Genomic DNA, 17,167 nt, shown 5'->3' with positions numbered 1-17,167 from the left:
AACAAAACGCAGGCAGTTCTTGTCTATGGGGATTCTCAGTCATCCAGGTCATGGTTGTCCCAAAGGTGCCTTTTCGTGAGGCAACTGGACTTTCTGACTGGATGGTGGGGATTAAATCCTTCCATTCTCTACCATCCAGTCAGAGCTGATGAAGCTTCTTGCATGAGATGTGAAACCCTTCAAAGAAAAACAAGGAAGTCCAGTTGCCTCTTGAAAAAAGCACCCTTGGGGTAGGTAGCTCATACTGTCACCTCACTACATATATACTTGACTCATAAAATAATCAACCTAGGGTATTGACTAGGAACTTCTCTACTCTTTGTGTGTTTTGAATTGGGAAGTGACAATAGTAGAGCATAGAGTCTTGGTGGAGCAGTGGGCTAATGCCTCCTTTAAGTAACACCAGCTGCCTGCAATTAGTGCAGGTTCAAGTCCCACCAGGCTCAAGGTTGACTCAGCCTTCCATCCTTCCGAGGTAGGTAAAATGAGGACCCAGATTGTTGGGGGCAATAAGCTGACTTTTTAATAATGCCGCTTGGGGGGGGGAAAGCCCTAATAAGCAGGCATATACATAGAATGAAGGCTATTGCTAAGCACATTGGTTTGTGCTTTAGATTGTAAGCCGCCCTGAGTCTTCGGAGAAGGGCAGGATATAAATGGGATTAAAAATAAATAAAAAATAAAAAATATACAGGTGGTCCTCGACTTATCAAGTTTGAGACTAGAATTTCCTTTGCTAGGTAAGGTAGTTAAGTGAGTCATGCCCAATTTTACAACCTTTTTGCCATGGTTGTTAAAATGAATGACTACAGTTGTTAAATGAATCGTGGTCATTAAGCAAATCCAGCTTCCCCCACTGACCTGTCAGCAGTGAGCTGGGATGGTTGCAAATACTGATCACATGACCCTAGGACTCTGCAACCTTTGCAAAAACACGCCAGTTTACAGGTGTCCAAATTTTGATTGTGTGATTGCTCATAAATATGCTGCAATGCTCATAAATATAAAGACCTGTTGTGACTTTTTCCAGTGTTGTTGTAACTTTGAACAGTCACTAAATGAATTGCTGTAAGTCAAGGACTATCTGTAGGTAGCCCAGGGCTGGCATGCAGAGTTGCAGAAGGTTCTCTAAGCTTGGTTTTCACTGGCAGACATTCCCATTACCCATCCAAATAACCAGATAATGTCATATCATCACACAACAGCTGACCCTTGTAAAAAATTAATTCTTGCATTAAAATTTTAACTTGTCATTTCCTCAGTGCAATATGCGTGGAGGGTTAGTTGGAAAGCAATTGCGATATTTGGTTAGATCAAGGCTTTGGGGGGGGGGAATTGGAAAAAAATAGAAGGGCAGGCTGACATATTTGTTAGAACACCTCGATTTGTTTAAAATAATTATTCCATGAGGCAAACAAGCCTGTTGTCCATCTCTAGCAGCTGTTAAGACAGGCAAAGGGAGGGGATGATAAAGCAGGGAGAAGAAGGAGCTCATTGTTTCTAAGCCATCTCAGCAGGCAAAATGGATGTTATCAACAGCAGGACACTGATACAATCTGAGCTGGCAAATGCACGTCTTCTCTTAATTCTCTAGAGCAGCTGTTCCTCTTCAGCAAATGTGATGGTAAAAATATAACCCATATGCTTTTGATGCAAACTACAACTCAACAGAACTTGCACGATGCTGTACTCTTATTTAAACATCGGTTTAGTAGAAAGCTCTCTGACATTTTTCTTAGAAAGTCCTGGACTTCAGCCCTAACATACCCGCACTGTCCTATTTTGGATGGTGATACTGGCATAAATATGATGCCATAATCAGCAGCTCCTATATCTATAGCAAGCTTTCACCCACCTCATTGCCCCAGGAAGCAGTAAAGGAAGCAGTTAGGAATGGTTGCAAACCACTAAGAATCTTAACCAGGCCTTCTTATTCTGCGATGTCGGAAGAGCACATGGGAGTAATTTCCAGTTTAGTTTATAAACAGCACACAGATCAGAGCAAGCAGACATGCCATCAGCAGAGCTAGCAAAAATATAATTTTATGTTTGTACAGTATATGAAATACCAACAAAGATAAAAATTGTTAATTGGCAAAAAGGAGGTCAAAGGTGAGCAAAGGGGAAGGGGAACAGAGAAGAGATGAACTCTTAGGTCCTTGGTGCTCTCTGAAGTTGGTGATTTTCTTGCAGACGTTTAATTACCAAATTAGATAACACCATAAGTGCACAGTGCACAGTTCAACCCTGAGCTACAAACATTATCTTCTAAGACATGAACTATGGGCAAGAATCTGCATTATTTACATTCTCTCAATATCAAAAAGCGTAGAGCTTTCCACAGCCATGGAAACCGTACTGCGGATTGTTAGCATGGACAGTCCCAGTTGGAATGGCCTTTGGTTACTACAGCCTGAACACTTTTATGCATACTGTATAACAGTAAGGTAGTCCTTGATTTGTTGTTTGTTGTTTTTAACCATTTAGTCAGGTCTGACTCTTGGTGATTTTCTAGGCAAGTGCTCTCCATGCTAGTCTGTCAAGCACACAGCTTCTTTCAATCGTTTTATGTTCAACTTTGCATCAGACTTGATGTTATCAAGCCAGTGTGTTCTTTTGTTTGCATCTTCTTCTTTGTCCATTCCTAGCATCATGGCCTTCTCTAATGAATTTGCATGTATAACATGGCCAAAGTAATTCAGACGTATTTGGCCAAAGTAAATCGATTTTAGCTTCCAGTGATATGTCTGGTTTTCTACAGCCACTCATTTAGTTACTGTTCGAAGTGACAACCAATCCTCACCCAAATATCTCTTGCAGCATTCCCATAGTCACATAATCATAATTTGGGCATTTGACAAATGGCATGCAGTGTCCTTGGTTTGTGTGATCATCATTTGTGAGCTTCCCAGCTGGTTTCCAACGAGCAAAGTCAATGGGGGAAACCAATTTCATTTAACAAACACACAAGTCATTTTACAATTGCAGTGATTCGCTTAACCACCATGGCAAAAAAAAGGTTGTAAAATCGACTATCGCCCACTTAACAACCACTTTGTTTAGTAATGGAAATTCTCGTCCTGCTTTTGGTTTTAAATTGAGAACTTACAGAATAGAGATAGCAGCTAGGATACCAAGTGTTCACTCCTTGATTCTGCACCATGAAGGAATCAATTTGGTGGATGGGAATGACATATCCAATACTTTAATTGTGGTGTGATGAACAGGTTGATTGTAGCGCCACAGGGCAGCATTGCCTCCAAATTTCTCCTTCTCTGCATCAATATTCAGTCTTTTAATATGTTTATTATCTTAGGTTTTGGGACAGTAACAATGAGTTCTAGCAATATCACCTTCTCTGACCAGATGTCCTCAACAAACTTCTGAGAAGTCATATCATGTTTTTCATATTGTTAATTCTTCCTTGGGGAAAAGGAAGTGTCCAGTGTTTGGATCACCCCTGAAGTCCTCTTGTACCCCTTTGAACTGCTTCTAGGATTAATGCTATTGTCAACTCTCCTAACCCTGTGCCACAGATATCTACAGCGTAAACAGCCCAAGAGGGCATGAAATTCTAATCCTGGTGGAATACTCACGTTGGAAAATCCTTTGTAGGTAGTCAGGCAAATTACATGCAGCAATTTCCTTTATGGGAAAAGAATCAAGTAGACTGGAAATAAAGGTGAAGTTTTTGCTCAGTCATATCACCAGATGAGACTGTCAAAATGCAAGACACCCCGTGAGGTTAGTCACAAAGAGCTGTTATCAGAGGTACTACACAGTGAAAACTGCAGGAAACTCCAAAGCAGGTTGTTTTTCAATAATGCACACCTATATTTTAGAAACTGGCAGATATAGGAAGTGTGTGGTGGGGTGACATAGGGCTCTGTTCTAGGCCCAGTGCTCTTCAACATCTTCATCAATGATTTGGATGAGGGGATAGATGGGGAACTCATCAACTTTGCAGACGACACCAAGCTGGCAGGAATAGCCAACACTCCAGCAGGTAGGCTTAAGATACAGAAGGATCTTGACAGACTTGAACATTGGGCACTATCTAACAAAATGAAATTCAATGGTGAAAAAAGTAAGGTTCTACATTAGGCAAAAAACCCCAAATGCACAGATACAGTATAGGTGGTACCTTGCTCAATAATAGTAACTGTGAGAGGGATGTCGGAGACCCAGTGGGCAATCACTGAAATATGAGCCAGCAGTGTGCTGCAGCTGCCAAAAAAGCCAACATAATGCTAGGCTGCATTAACAGAGGAATAGAATCAAGATCATGTGAAGTGTTAATACCACTTTACAATGCCTTGGTAAGGCCACACTTGGAATACTGCATTCAGTTTTGGTCACCACGATGTAAAAAAGATGTTGAGACTCTAGAAAGAGTACAGAGAAGAGCAACAAAGATGATGAGGGAACTGGGAGCTAAAACATATAAAGAACGGTTTCTGGAATTGGGTATGTCTAGTTTAATGAAGAGAAGGACATGATAGCAGTGTTCCAATATCTCAGGGGTCGCCACAAAGAAGAGGGAATCAAGCTATTGTTCAAAGCACCTGAGGGCAGGACAAGAAGCAACGGATGGAAACTAATCAAGGAGAGAAGCAACCTAGAACTAAGGAGAAATTTCCTGACAGTTAGAACAATTAATCAATGGAACAACCTGCCTCCAGAAGTTGTAAATGCTCCAACACTGGACATTTTTAAGAAGAGATTGGACAACCATTTGTTTGAAATGGTATAGGAGGGACAACAACAACAACAACAACAACAACAATAATAATAATAATGATAATAATAATAATAATAATAATAATAATAATAATAATAATAATAATAATAATAATAATAATAATAATAATAATAATAATAATAGGAAGTTTTCAGGGCTTAAGGCATGTTTCTGCCATTCTTTAGAACATTCTCTTCAAACCCAATTGCATGTCTTGGGAAAAAATTACCAGAATGACAAAGCACCAGCAGCCTCAGGTCAGGATTAGTTGGATGAATGTACATCTGGCCTTGCTAATCTACTTAAAAAGAAAAAAAAGTTCATCCTTTTCTTCAGAGTTACTGAAAACCCAAAAAACCTTGGGCTGATTTAATGGATTCTACTAACAGTAACACCACATTAGATGCAGATATTTTAACATATAGTGCCGTTACTCTCCTTCTATTTTTTCTGTTCTTTTTATTAAACTATATTTTTCAGTTACAATATCTAGCAAGTCTCTCTTATATCTATAAAGGCATATTTGCATTCTTTGTTGAACATTAAAGTGCATATTTTTATTTCCCTTATGTTGTGCATTAGTGTACGGACAGCAAGGCCATGACCTTTATGAGTCAATTAGCTTCCTGATTTTTTATTAAGTAACTTATAGGCCCCCACTTAGGAACACTCTCTCTTCCTCCTACAACAAAGGTGTCAAACTGCCAGCCCACGGGCCAGATGTGTCATGTGGAAGACGCACCCACACAAGCTCTGGCAAGGGGAAAAATGTCATGATATGTTGCGACACGTCACGTGATGCGGCGAGTTTGATACCCCCGTCCTACAACAATCAAATTTTTATTCAAAGTGGTCATTTTAGGATCTTCATCTCCAATCCCCATGTCATTCAATTTGAAGTCCTACTACTCAAAATCAAGATCCTTGTGCTAGATATTTTCTTTCCAGTCCTTCTACTACTAAGCTTTATAAAAAGCTGGTAGTGGTGCAAGAACTCAAATTTTTTCATGAATTCTGCTTTCCACCAACTCTTTTTTTCCATAAACTAGAAGGATGGGTGAATGATTGAGTTCCCCAATTCTTGAATTTCCTTCCTCAATCTTCAAAGTCCATGATGATATGGATGTAATGGCTCCTGACAATATTGTCAATAGGAAGGAATAATACTTAGTAAAGTTGATGAGGAAATGAAATAAACCTGTCAGTCCTAGAAGTTTCTTTCACATTTTTAATCAGTTCAGGTTGAGAAGTCAGTCCTAGGTTTACAGTTATGCAGAGCTGATCAGATTGGTTCAAGGTATCATTGAGTAGTTATTGAGTAGAACTGCAGAATGCACTCTTTCCATTCCACATGTGGCTCCCAAAGAGGTCAACAGTAATTCCTTCAGCCATGATCTGCCACAGTAGAACCCAAATTAAAAAGCCTTGACTTTATTGCTTGTATCAACATCTTCCACTATGTTATTGTAGATTTCATTGCCAATTGAAAATAAAAATAGCTCATAAATTAAGCTGGCCCAAGTCATTTTGCAGCTTGAAGCCAAGAGCAAGATGACCATCTTCCTCTCTTTATCGTTGTTGGAAGCCAGTCAGTCTGATAATTAAATCTTATTTTAATCCTAGCAAAACCTGAGAGCAGCTGGCTGTCTTAAGGGATTCATCAGCACCTGCTGTCTCTGGCAGCCTCGTCATTTGGACAGCATGGAGTAAAGAGAATCTGTAGGTAGCAGAGTTGAAATTCTCTCCCAAATTTGTGGAGAGAAAAAGTTGATTGGAAGCTTTATAATAATAATAAGTTGGAAGGGACCTTGGAGGTCATCTAGCCCAACCCCCTGCTAAGGCAGGAAACCCTATACCATTTCAGACAAATGGCTGTCCAGTCTCTTCTTAAAAAATTCCAGTGTTGGAGCATTCACCACTTCCGGAGGCAGGTTGTTCCACTGGTTAATTGTTCTAACTGTCAGGAAGTTTCTCCTTAGTTCTAGGTTGCTTCTCTCCTTGACTAGTTTCCATCCGTTGCTTCTTGTCCTGCTTTCAGGTGCTTTGGAGAATAGCTTGACTCCCTCTTCTTTGTGGCAGCCCCTGAGATATTGGAACACTGCTATCATGTCACCCCTCACCCTTCTCTTCATTAAACTACACATATCCAATTCCAGCAACCGTTCCCTATATGTTTTAGCCTCCAGTCCCCCAATCATCTTTGTTGCTCTTCTCTGTACTCTTTCTAGAGTCTCGACATCTTTTTTACATCTTTCTTTACATCTTTACAGCTTTCTTTAAATTTCTCCAGGGGAAGAACATTTCTCCAACTGTTTCTTAAGGGTGACATTCTAGCCCAGGGGTAGGCAATCTTGGCTCTTTTATGACTTGTAGACTTCAACTCCCAGAATTCCTGAGCCAACCTACCCCTGTTCTACCCTATAATAGCTTGTCAAGATTGCAAGATGTCTCCAATAGAAAACAAATTTGGATGGCTGGTCCTCTGTAATCTTTCCATTGCTGAAGTTCTCAATCACCCAGTTAGGAAGCCTGGAGCTATCCTCCCTATCTGAAAAGCAAAGAAGGGATATGCATAAGCATTCCTTCTAAAACCAGACATGAAATTGACTAAGTGCCATCAAGTCACTGTTGACTCCTAATGACCACAGAGATTTTCTCCATGACAACCAGATGCGAGACATAAGAATAAAGTCTCTTCTATGAAGAACCCAAGGAACAATTACATCTAACTCAGTTGTTACACACCAAACTTCAGAAGTGGGGTGCTTTGCACCTGCTATGCATATCATTTTGTTCTGTTCCATATTTTCTGTTGTTCTAAAGCCTTTGTAGATGTCCACACTTTTCTTTTGGGGGAAAAAAATCCCATAGGAGGAATAACGTCCTGATCTCTTCTGTTAGAATTTAATGAAAGTGGAAAAAGCCGGTGAAAACCAAGAGAGAACTTTTCAGTGAAAAAGAGGGCTCTTTGATAACTGGGGTAACTAAGAGTAACTGGGATAACTAAGTAAGTACACCAACACTACCAATCCCAAGAATTTTTTCAACATTCTCTTCTCCTATAGTAGAATTTCAGAAGCAAAATTTCTTTCATTACATTGAAAACTAGTGACAAATACAGGTTCTTCTCTAAATCAAGGAATAAATACATTTCTAGTAAAAAAAGGGCAATGTGTAACTTGATGAAACAGCTGTGACCTTGCACACCTGATTAATTTCTTAGAATTGTCTTTGCACATAGGCATGAAAAACTCCTACATACTGATAAGACTTGATAGCCTTGTGGAAAAGATACGAAGGTTGACTTGTTCACACATTGGTATATTTTAATACTAAGTTTAGTACTTAATAAAGGTTATGTGTTGAAGTTCACATTCCAAGATAATAATTTCCCATTACTCATTTCTCACATTCTGTATATGGTTGATGAATTTTATCTCTAACAAAAATCTATTTCTAAAAATGTAAGGTTTTTTTTCTTTATGGAAGTCTGATCTTTATCAATTTTGGGGGTTTTCACATTGGTTTCAGATATGTTAGATAGTAACATCTCAATTTCCTGTGGTTCTTGTATTGTCATAGTAACTTCTATTTTGAATTGGCATGGTCTTCTCAAAAGGTCCTGCATAAAAGAAAGACAAGACATTTATAGGCAATGTAGAAACCAACCAAGGAATACTTCCTCATTTATACAGGCAACTAGAGAATGCTGAGGCAGAAGAACTGCTTCTAAAAAACTGGCATTGCGCGTGCAACAAGATCTGGGAAGTCCCAAAGGCTTTGAAAACATGTGGGTTTAGAGCAGGGGTAGGCAACCTCGGCTCTTTTATGACTCATGGACTTCAACTCCCAGAATTCCTGAGCCAGCATGGTTGAAGTCCATGAGTCATAAAAGAGCTGAGGTTGCCTACCCCTGGTTTAGAGCATCTCTTATGAAGTTAGATTTGAATATTTATGAATGGGACAATGTAAAACTAAGGATTTCTGCAGATATTGCCTATTCATTTTTATGTGTGATTATATTCTCATCTTCATATACTTTGAAGTTACTTCTTAAAAATAGGAGTAGAAAACACAATTGATGATAAGAAAAACCTTTGTGGATCAGGCCAAATCTAATAGATCACACACAACACATATGTTGTGCAGGCCCAGTGTGTGCTATAGATTTATTTAAACACTTTACAATATTGACATTACTGTACGTGTAAAACAGAAAGCCCCAGGTATTTTTTGTAACAGAAGATCATTTACTTGTGAGAGCATCTCCGTCAGTCTTATATCTGCAATTGAGTGAGAATGATAATTAGCAGCTTTGAATTTATATAACTTATGTAAGCTAGTTGGTTAAATAAATGGGGCACAGAGGACTCCCAGAACAATATAGAATCGAACTCTGTCTCATTGAAACCTTTATGGCAACTTAAATATAAATTTAGTAATTATGAGAAGCAGCGGGCTTCCCTTACTTTTAATTTGTTTGTCTTCAGAATACCTTGGCCAAGGCTTTATATGACAACAAAGCTGAGTGTCCAGATGAGCTGGCCTTTCGCAGAGGAGACATCCTTACTGTTCTTGAACAGAATCTCCTTGGGAGTGAAGGTTGGTGGAAATGTTCACTTCATGGGAAGCAGGGCTTGGCACCAGCCAATCGCCTCCAGCTTCTTACTTCGTCACAGGTTCCTTCCACTGAGCAAGATTTTCAAGGACTGCCAACCAATTGTTGGACTACCTACCAGGTTCCTTCGGTACATGGAACTTCTGCACCATTATCAGTCTATGAAAAAATGGATGGTTGGATTACTCCACCTTCATCTTCATCTTCTACTTCATTGTTGCCAACACAAGAAGGGTACCAAGGACCCGCTTTGGCTGCCAAGCTGCTCAGTGAAAAGACTGAGACTTCATCCAATCAGGTAAAGGTGCATGCTGCTTGTCAAATGGTAAATGGATACTGTAATAAATTTAGGAAGAAATGGAATAAATCTTCCTTTTCCATCATATCCCCAGCTGTTTTTTTGTTTTTGTTTGTAGGCATATACAAAGACACAGAGATTTATTTCTCTCTGCTTAGATTTAAAACTATTGAATTTTAACTCCCATTGCCCATGTAGTTTGGAAGATTAACGACTTAAGATCCCACATATTCAGAGGACACCGATTTGAAGAAGGCTGTTAGATACAGTATATAAACAATCTACTTATACAGATAAATTGTATATCCACTGAAATCCACTGATAGATCCAATGGTGGGATTCAGCCAGTTTGCACCACTCTGGCAGAACCGTTGCCCGGGCCCAGAATGGAATTCCAGAAGCGGCATCCACACAGAGAACCGGTTGTTCACATATTTGAATCCCACCACTGGGATAGATCACTTCATAATTTCCAGCGGATCATTGATTTTTAGTTTTCAGCAACTTTACACAGAAATGGTGGTTGGTTGGTTGGTTGTTTTTTTTTTACAAAAGATAGTGATAATTGAATCAATTGTAGAAGTTAATAAAATGTTGAGCAAATAAAATTAGATAGAATGGATAATAATAAACACATAATTATTAATATAAATTTAATATACATTGAAATATAGAAAATTTAATTAGTTAAATAGAATGCAATCTGTTTCTGTGTTATATCAGTAACATTTGGTGTGCCATTCAGTAAAAATTATAGTCAACAAGTTTGGGACACCCTTGAAGACATGGAATGCTTCAAATTTTGTTTGGATGCTTGGATTACATCTTTTCAAATTCCTAGTCAGTAAGGGTGACACACTATCATATAGGAATCTTCCCAGACTGTAGCTTTCACCCAGGAAAGACCAGATAAATCTCAAACACATGGGGGGAGGGGTATGGGGGGTGACTTCTTGTGCTTATGTAATGAGTCCTGATTAATCATCTGTTTGAGCCCTCCTCCCAACTGGGGCAGGCTCAAACTAGAGGGAGAGGGTTTACAATAATAATTCTTGCAATAATTTACAATAACAAAGGAAGTACTTCACATATCAGATAGTATCTTTATGAAATTCAAATCAATTTAAGGGAGCCTAATATTTAATATCTACACTTAGAAATTGAAGTACCCTCTCCTCTAAATATTTGGGGAGGGGAAAAAAAGCACAGGAATTATGTAGCCTAATTTCTTCCAGATGTTTTTGAATATAATTTCCATAAACTCCATATACTTTTTTGCTGGTTTTGGGCAATATAATGATATGAGAATTGCAACGAAAAATTACTTAAAAACACTAGGAAAGCCACAACCAAGGGCAGAAAAAAATTGCCCTGACAATTTTTATTTTTATTATTTTATTTTAATCTCGCCATCTCACCATCAGGCACCCTTGAGTGGCCATGTCATCAGCTTGGCTTTCAAGAATTCTTTACTTGAATCATTATTGGAAGTAGAACGGCAGGCCAGGTGGCATTTTTGGTGTTGATCTGATAAGTCCATGTTCTTAAGCACTTGATAAGGCTGGTAAAGTATGGTAATTATAACTAGCTTTACCAGTTCTTTAGTTATATATATAAAAAACCCACCAAGCTTTCAAATGTTAATCATGTGAATGTAAAGTTTTCTCTGACTACATCTGACTTATGACTGCAGCTGTTTCCACAGAGAACAAATGTCCTGTAGCAATCCTTCACCACAACACTTAGGCTTAAAGAACACATATGGTGAAATGCCCAGCTAGTGCAGGAATAGAAATAAAGCAATAGACTAGAATCACACAGAGTCAGCTGTAGGAGGATCAGCTGCTGCTGACAACCAGTCAGACTGCTAGCCATTTCTTTTAGAGTCTAATATGACACTTGGCATATGCCTCAATCCTTAGTGTTTCTTCTTTGAAATTTCCTAAGCAGCAAATAATTCAAAACACAGTGCTTCCCCCCCAACCCCCAACCCCAAAACCATTCACTTCTTTATAATTGAACTACTAAATACCTGTAAAATTGACTTGTGTACATCTAATCTATTCTTCTGTCCCTTCTTCGATGTTCGATATCTTCTTCATATCTGAAGTGCAAGTGCTGGTGTGTATTGTAATCTTTGCATTTATTTAAATCAGATTTCTTAGCCCAGTCAAAATTTTAAGAGGCTGGCGTATCTGAGAATTATTCAAAATCTAGCTTTAAAGAGTCCCTAGTATTTAATACCAAAATGGTACAATAGTTAGAATACTAGAGTAGGTTCAAGGAGATCTTGGTTTGAGCCTCTGTTCGTTCATGAAATAAATTATAGGCTAGTCTTGACAAAGGTTCGTTCCTCGGTGTTGCAACTTTTATATCATTGATACACACTCCAGCCTTTACTTTCTTGATACTTTTCTCTTATCCCTGTCCCTGCCATCTTCATCGTGATAGGTTTTTTTCAGCTGATTATTGTGGTTTCCCTGCATTACTGAATTATATAGACATTCATAGAAGATGTTATCCTCAAGCTTATGTTATATCCACGATAAGTTTCAGATCTGCAATATTTCCCCACATTCAATTTTAATTTGGAATAGGGAAGAAGGAAGAGGATACTTAAAAACAAGAAATTTGTATTTGTCCTTCCTTTCCTCTTCTTTGTAATTTAAAAAAAGGTTGGTAGAGTGACTAAAGAATCATTTTTAATGGCTATCTACCTCTGATACTTGCCCCAGCTTCTGCCCATCTAGCAGTTTGAAAGCTTGCAAATGCAAATAGATAAATAGGTACCACTTCGGTGGGAAGATAACAGTGTTCTATGTGCCTCGGCATATATTTCCATTGGCCATATGACCATGGAAAAGTCTTTGGACAATGCTGGCTCCCTCGGAGAAGAAATAGAGATGAGCAGCATACCTTAGAGTTGAAAACCTTTACTTTTACTCAGTTGGTAATTGTGTCTTTTTCATGACTCGCGTTTATGATGGTTGCAGCGCCCTGGGGTCATGTGATCCCCTTTTGTGACCTTCTGATAAGCAAAGTCAATAAGGAAGCCACATACACTTAACATCCGTGTTACTAACTTAACGACTGCAGTGATTCACTTAATGGCAAGAACCGTGGTAAAATGGGGCAAAACTCACTTAATAACTGTCCCACTTAGGAACAGAAATTCTGGGCTCAATTGTGGTCAAAAGTAGATAAAATCTATCAATCAGTCATCCTTTTAAAATACTCTAAGACATCTTTTTATAGAGACTTTAACTGTTGATCATTTGAACTTTAACATTTAAAGTTTAAATTGATTTTATGTTTTTATTCTAAACAGCTAGCAAACTTTAGCAATCAATAACAAACCTAATTGTAAAAAAAATAAATCTCAGGTTTATCCACTTTCCCTGACAGATCAGCAAAACACTTAGACAAAATGAAGCAGCATAAAGTCTTGGTACCTTTTCAACAGATTGAATTCTCTAATTTACACACTAGACGTTTTGCTTCTTTTGTGTGTCCTTAGTTTCATCCACCAGCTATTAATGGCTTAGTTGAGGGGAAAACAGCAGTTTCATGAGCAAACAATACATACTTTTCAAGGTTAATAACTATCTGTAGGAGAAGCACTTTTTCATTAAATGGTTAACAAATACTGATGCAGCATCACTTGAAAGAAAAGCAACTCATAAAAGGTTCACAGGTAACATCAATGTCATTTTTATCTCTTCATTCCCTCCTTCTTCTCCCAAGCACCTCTTCACTCTTCCGAGAGCTACTTGGGCATCAGTCCCGGAAAAAAGAAATGACGTCTATGACATTCCAACATCCCAGCATTCTGGATCTCTGTTGACTCAGGTGAGCATGGTGGACATAGCAAGCTGATGGTTGAAAATAATTGCCGTCGTTACTTGATTGGCAAGGTTGTATTAAAGGCACTTATCAGGAAAAAAAATGGAGGAAATCTGAAAAATTGGGTAGATTTCGGTTTATATTTATTCTATATCTGGACAGCCATCTTTTTTGGACTCAGCATGTGAAAAATTCAGAAAATTCCTTATTTGACTCTGCTAGCCGGCCTCTCTCTCTCTCTCTCTCTCTCTCTCTCTCTCTCTCTCTCTCTCTCTCTCTCTCTCTCTCTCTCTCTCTCTCACACACACACACACACACACACACACACACACACACACAAAACACACACAATGGCAGCATTGCTAAGGCTGGGCCTGAAGGAGAGGCCTCAGGCTTTCACTTTGGCCCTAGCACGACCTCTGCCACTCAAAAAGGCTGCCTTACACTATTCCCCAAGGTGTGTGAGCCTGTTCCTTGCTTACCTCTTTAGGCTGAGCTATTTTTGCTCAATAGTGCTGGAACTCTTAGATTAGAATCATGAAATCAAACCTTACTGGGTGATTGTTTGCTGGATTGTCTCTAGGTGGCTACCTCAACATTATTTCTACTGGAATATGACCTTTCTAAATTGTGTAAGCATATGTAGCACTGTTCCATAGCAAGTACAAGGAAATGACACTACAGGATTTAACAAACCGCTGCCTTTATGCAATTTACAAAATGAAGAATCCTGCCTCTCCCCCAATAGCTGGTACATATTTTGGAGAAGTAGCCTGATCAATCAATCAATCAATCAATCAATCAATCAATCAATCAATCAGAATAGCTCAAGCAGGAAACCCTATACCAGGGGTAGGCAACCTTGGCTCTTTTATGACTCGTAGACTTCAACTCCCAGAATTCCTGAGCCAGCATGGCTCAGCTTGGAAACCTCTCCCTTTCCCCTCAGCGTGGCTGGCTCAGGAATTCTGGGAGTTGAAGTCCACGAGTCATAAAGTGGCCTACGCCAGGGGTAGGCAACCTTGGCTCTTTTATGACTCGTGGACTTCAACCCCCAGAATTCCTGAGCCAGCATGGCTCAGCTTGGAAACCTCTCCCTTTCCCCTCAGTGTGGCTGGCTCAGGAATTCTGGGAGTTGAAGTCCACGAGTCATAAAGTGGCCTACGCCAGGGGTAGGCAACCTTGGCTCTTTTATGACTCGTGGACTTCAACCCCCAGAATTCCTGAGCCAGCATGGCTCAGCTTGGAAACCTCTCCCTTTCCCCTCAGTGTGGCTGGCTCAGGAATTCTGGGAGCTGAAGTCCACGAGTCATAAAAGACCCAAGGTTGCCTACCCCTGCCCTATACCATTTCAGATAGGTGGCTGTCCAGTCTTTTCTTAAAAACCTCCAGCGATGAAGCACTTAGAACTTCTGAAGGCAAAGCTATTCCACTGGTTCATTGTTAGGAAGTTTCTCCTTGATTCCAGGTTGCTTCTCTCCTTGATTAGTTTCCATCTAGTTTCTTGTCTTTCCTTCTGGTGCGTTAGAAAATAAGTTGACCCCCTCTTCTTTGTGGCAGCCTCTCAAATACTGGAGCACTGCTATCATGTCCCCCCTAGGTCTTCTTTTCTCTAGACTGGCCATACTCAAATCCTGCAAGCTTTCTTCATATGTTTTGATCATGGATACTTTATTCATGACAACCTGTGACATCTTTAGTGTTGTTAACATATTCATGTCACATTTGCCCTAATTTTGGATAAGCTTTTTAGAGCTGTGCTTTGCTTGCAAAATCTGTTTGGATCTAAATCTCCAAAGTTCATGTTTTGTTTTGTTTTAAGATACTCTGCCATCTGGTGCCCATATCCGTTCAGTGCATTGTGACAGAGGCCCTTTTATTTTATGTAGCCTTCTCCAGCCTGTATTGTGGAGATGGAGCTCATATATCTAGAAGGGACAAAATTAGAGAAGACGGTCATATACTAAGGAGCCATGCAAGCCTCAGGGCTCTTTCCTTAAGATGTGCTTAGATCTCTAGTTAGCTTTCATCAGAGTATTTTTCTAGTTTAGTACATTTATGTTTAGTTCCATAAGGGTGAACACTGAAGAACTTGAAATGTGCCGGTTCACAACTGGACATGCATATCTGAATTCAGAGTCTTTAGTGCACACTCTTTAAGTCAGGAATGCGCGAATGTTTAATCTCCTAAATATTAAACATGTTAGTTTGCTGAAATATACTGTACTAAGAGCTGGATTTTGCTTGATGTTAGAACAAAGATGGTCCCCAAAGATGCTTTTCACACAACTCCAGAGTTGTTCACTAAACAATGAAACCCACCATCCACCTACCATGGAATGTGAAATACAGTATAACGAGAGTATTGAGTCAATTCACCTCCTGCCAATCTTGCAGGCTAATATTTCACACTTTTGTTTATTGCTGATTCCAAATTTTAAGGAAACACTAGGCTAAATCTTCCTTTAACCTTCTAAGCCTCAGTTTAGCAGTCCCTAATGAGCCAGCTCCAGGCTTAAGTGATACCTAGGGTAGCAGCCTCTGGTTAGACCCTCTACTGTATACCAGCCTTTCCACTCTGAATGTATTCAGTGACATTTTTCATAGTGATCCAAAGCAATATATTTAACTGAAATGGAAATAAAATAATGCCACAATTGTTGGCCTCTGCCTCAGTTCTGACCTCCCCAATTGTCCTACTGTATGTTACTGCCTGGTGAACTTCACCTTCATACTTCGATTGCTAAATCCTGTTCCAAGTTAGGTTGCTTGGAAAAGTCCCACATACAGGCCATACTCAGCGTGTGGTCCTCAATGGAACTGCATTTACATGGAAGGGAGTGTGTAGTGGGGTGCCCCAGGGCTCTGTTCTGGGCCCAGTGCTCTTCAACATCTTCATTAACGATTTGGATGAGGGGATAGATGGGGAACTCATCAAATTTGCAGACGACACCAAGCTGGCAGGAATAGCCAATACTCCAGAAGATAGGCTTAAAATACAGGAGGATTTGGACAGACTCGAACACTGGGCGCTATCTAACAAAGTGAAATTCAGTGGTGAAAAAACTAAGGTTCTACACTTAGGCAGGAAAAATCAAATGCACAGGTATAGTATAGGTGGTACCTTGCTTAATAGTAGTAACTGTGAGAGGGATCTCGGAGTCCTAGTAGACAATCACTTCAATATGAGCCAGCAGTGTGCTGCAGCTGCCAAAAAAGCCAACACAGTGCTAGGCTGCATTAACAGAGGGATAGAATCAAGATCACGTGAAGTACTAATACCACTTTACAATGCCTTGGTAAGGCCACACCTGGAATACTGCATTCAGTTTTGGTCACCACAATGTAAAAAAGATGTTGAGACTCTAGAAAGGGCACAGAGAAGAGCAACAAAGATGATTGGGGGACTGGAGGCTAAAACATATAGGGAACGATTGCTGGAATTGGTTATGTATAGTTTAACGAAGAGAAGGGTGAGGGGTGACATGATAGCAGTGTTCCAATATCTCAGGGGCTGCCACAAAGAAGAGGGAGTCAAGCTATTGTCCAAAACACCTGAAAGCAGGACAAGAAGCAACGGATGGAAACTAGTCAAGGAGAGAAGCAACCTAGAACTAAGGAGAAACTTCCTGACAGTTAGAACAATTAACCAGTGGAACAACCTGC

General features: G+C 39.6%; 1 protein-coding gene across 1 annotated transcript in view; it reads left to right on the top strand.

Annotated features, from left to right (window-relative positions):
• The window catches only part of CASS4 (Cas scaffold protein family member 4), a 37,878-nt gene that overhangs the window by 13,997 nt on the left and 6,714 nt on the right, over positions 1 to 17,167 (top strand). Inside the window, exons 2-3 of the mRNA XM_081325857.1 lie at positions 9,232 to 9,657; positions 13,403 to 13,507. Of these exons, the coding sequence (XP_081181983.1) occupies positions 9,232 to 9,657; positions 13,403 to 13,507 (531 nt within the window). The remainder of the gene's footprint in view (positions 1 to 9,231; positions 9,658 to 13,402; positions 13,508 to 17,167) is intronic.

Source organism: Vipera berus, assembly GCF_964194415.1.
Source record: "Vipera berus genome assembly, chromosome: 3".
NCBI classification, from domain to species: Eukaryota; Metazoa; Chordata; class Lepidosauria; order Squamata; family Viperidae; genus Vipera; species Vipera berus.
The sequence above is the reverse complement of the archived record's forward strand: the minus strand, read 5'-3'. Positions and strand labels throughout refer to the sequence as shown.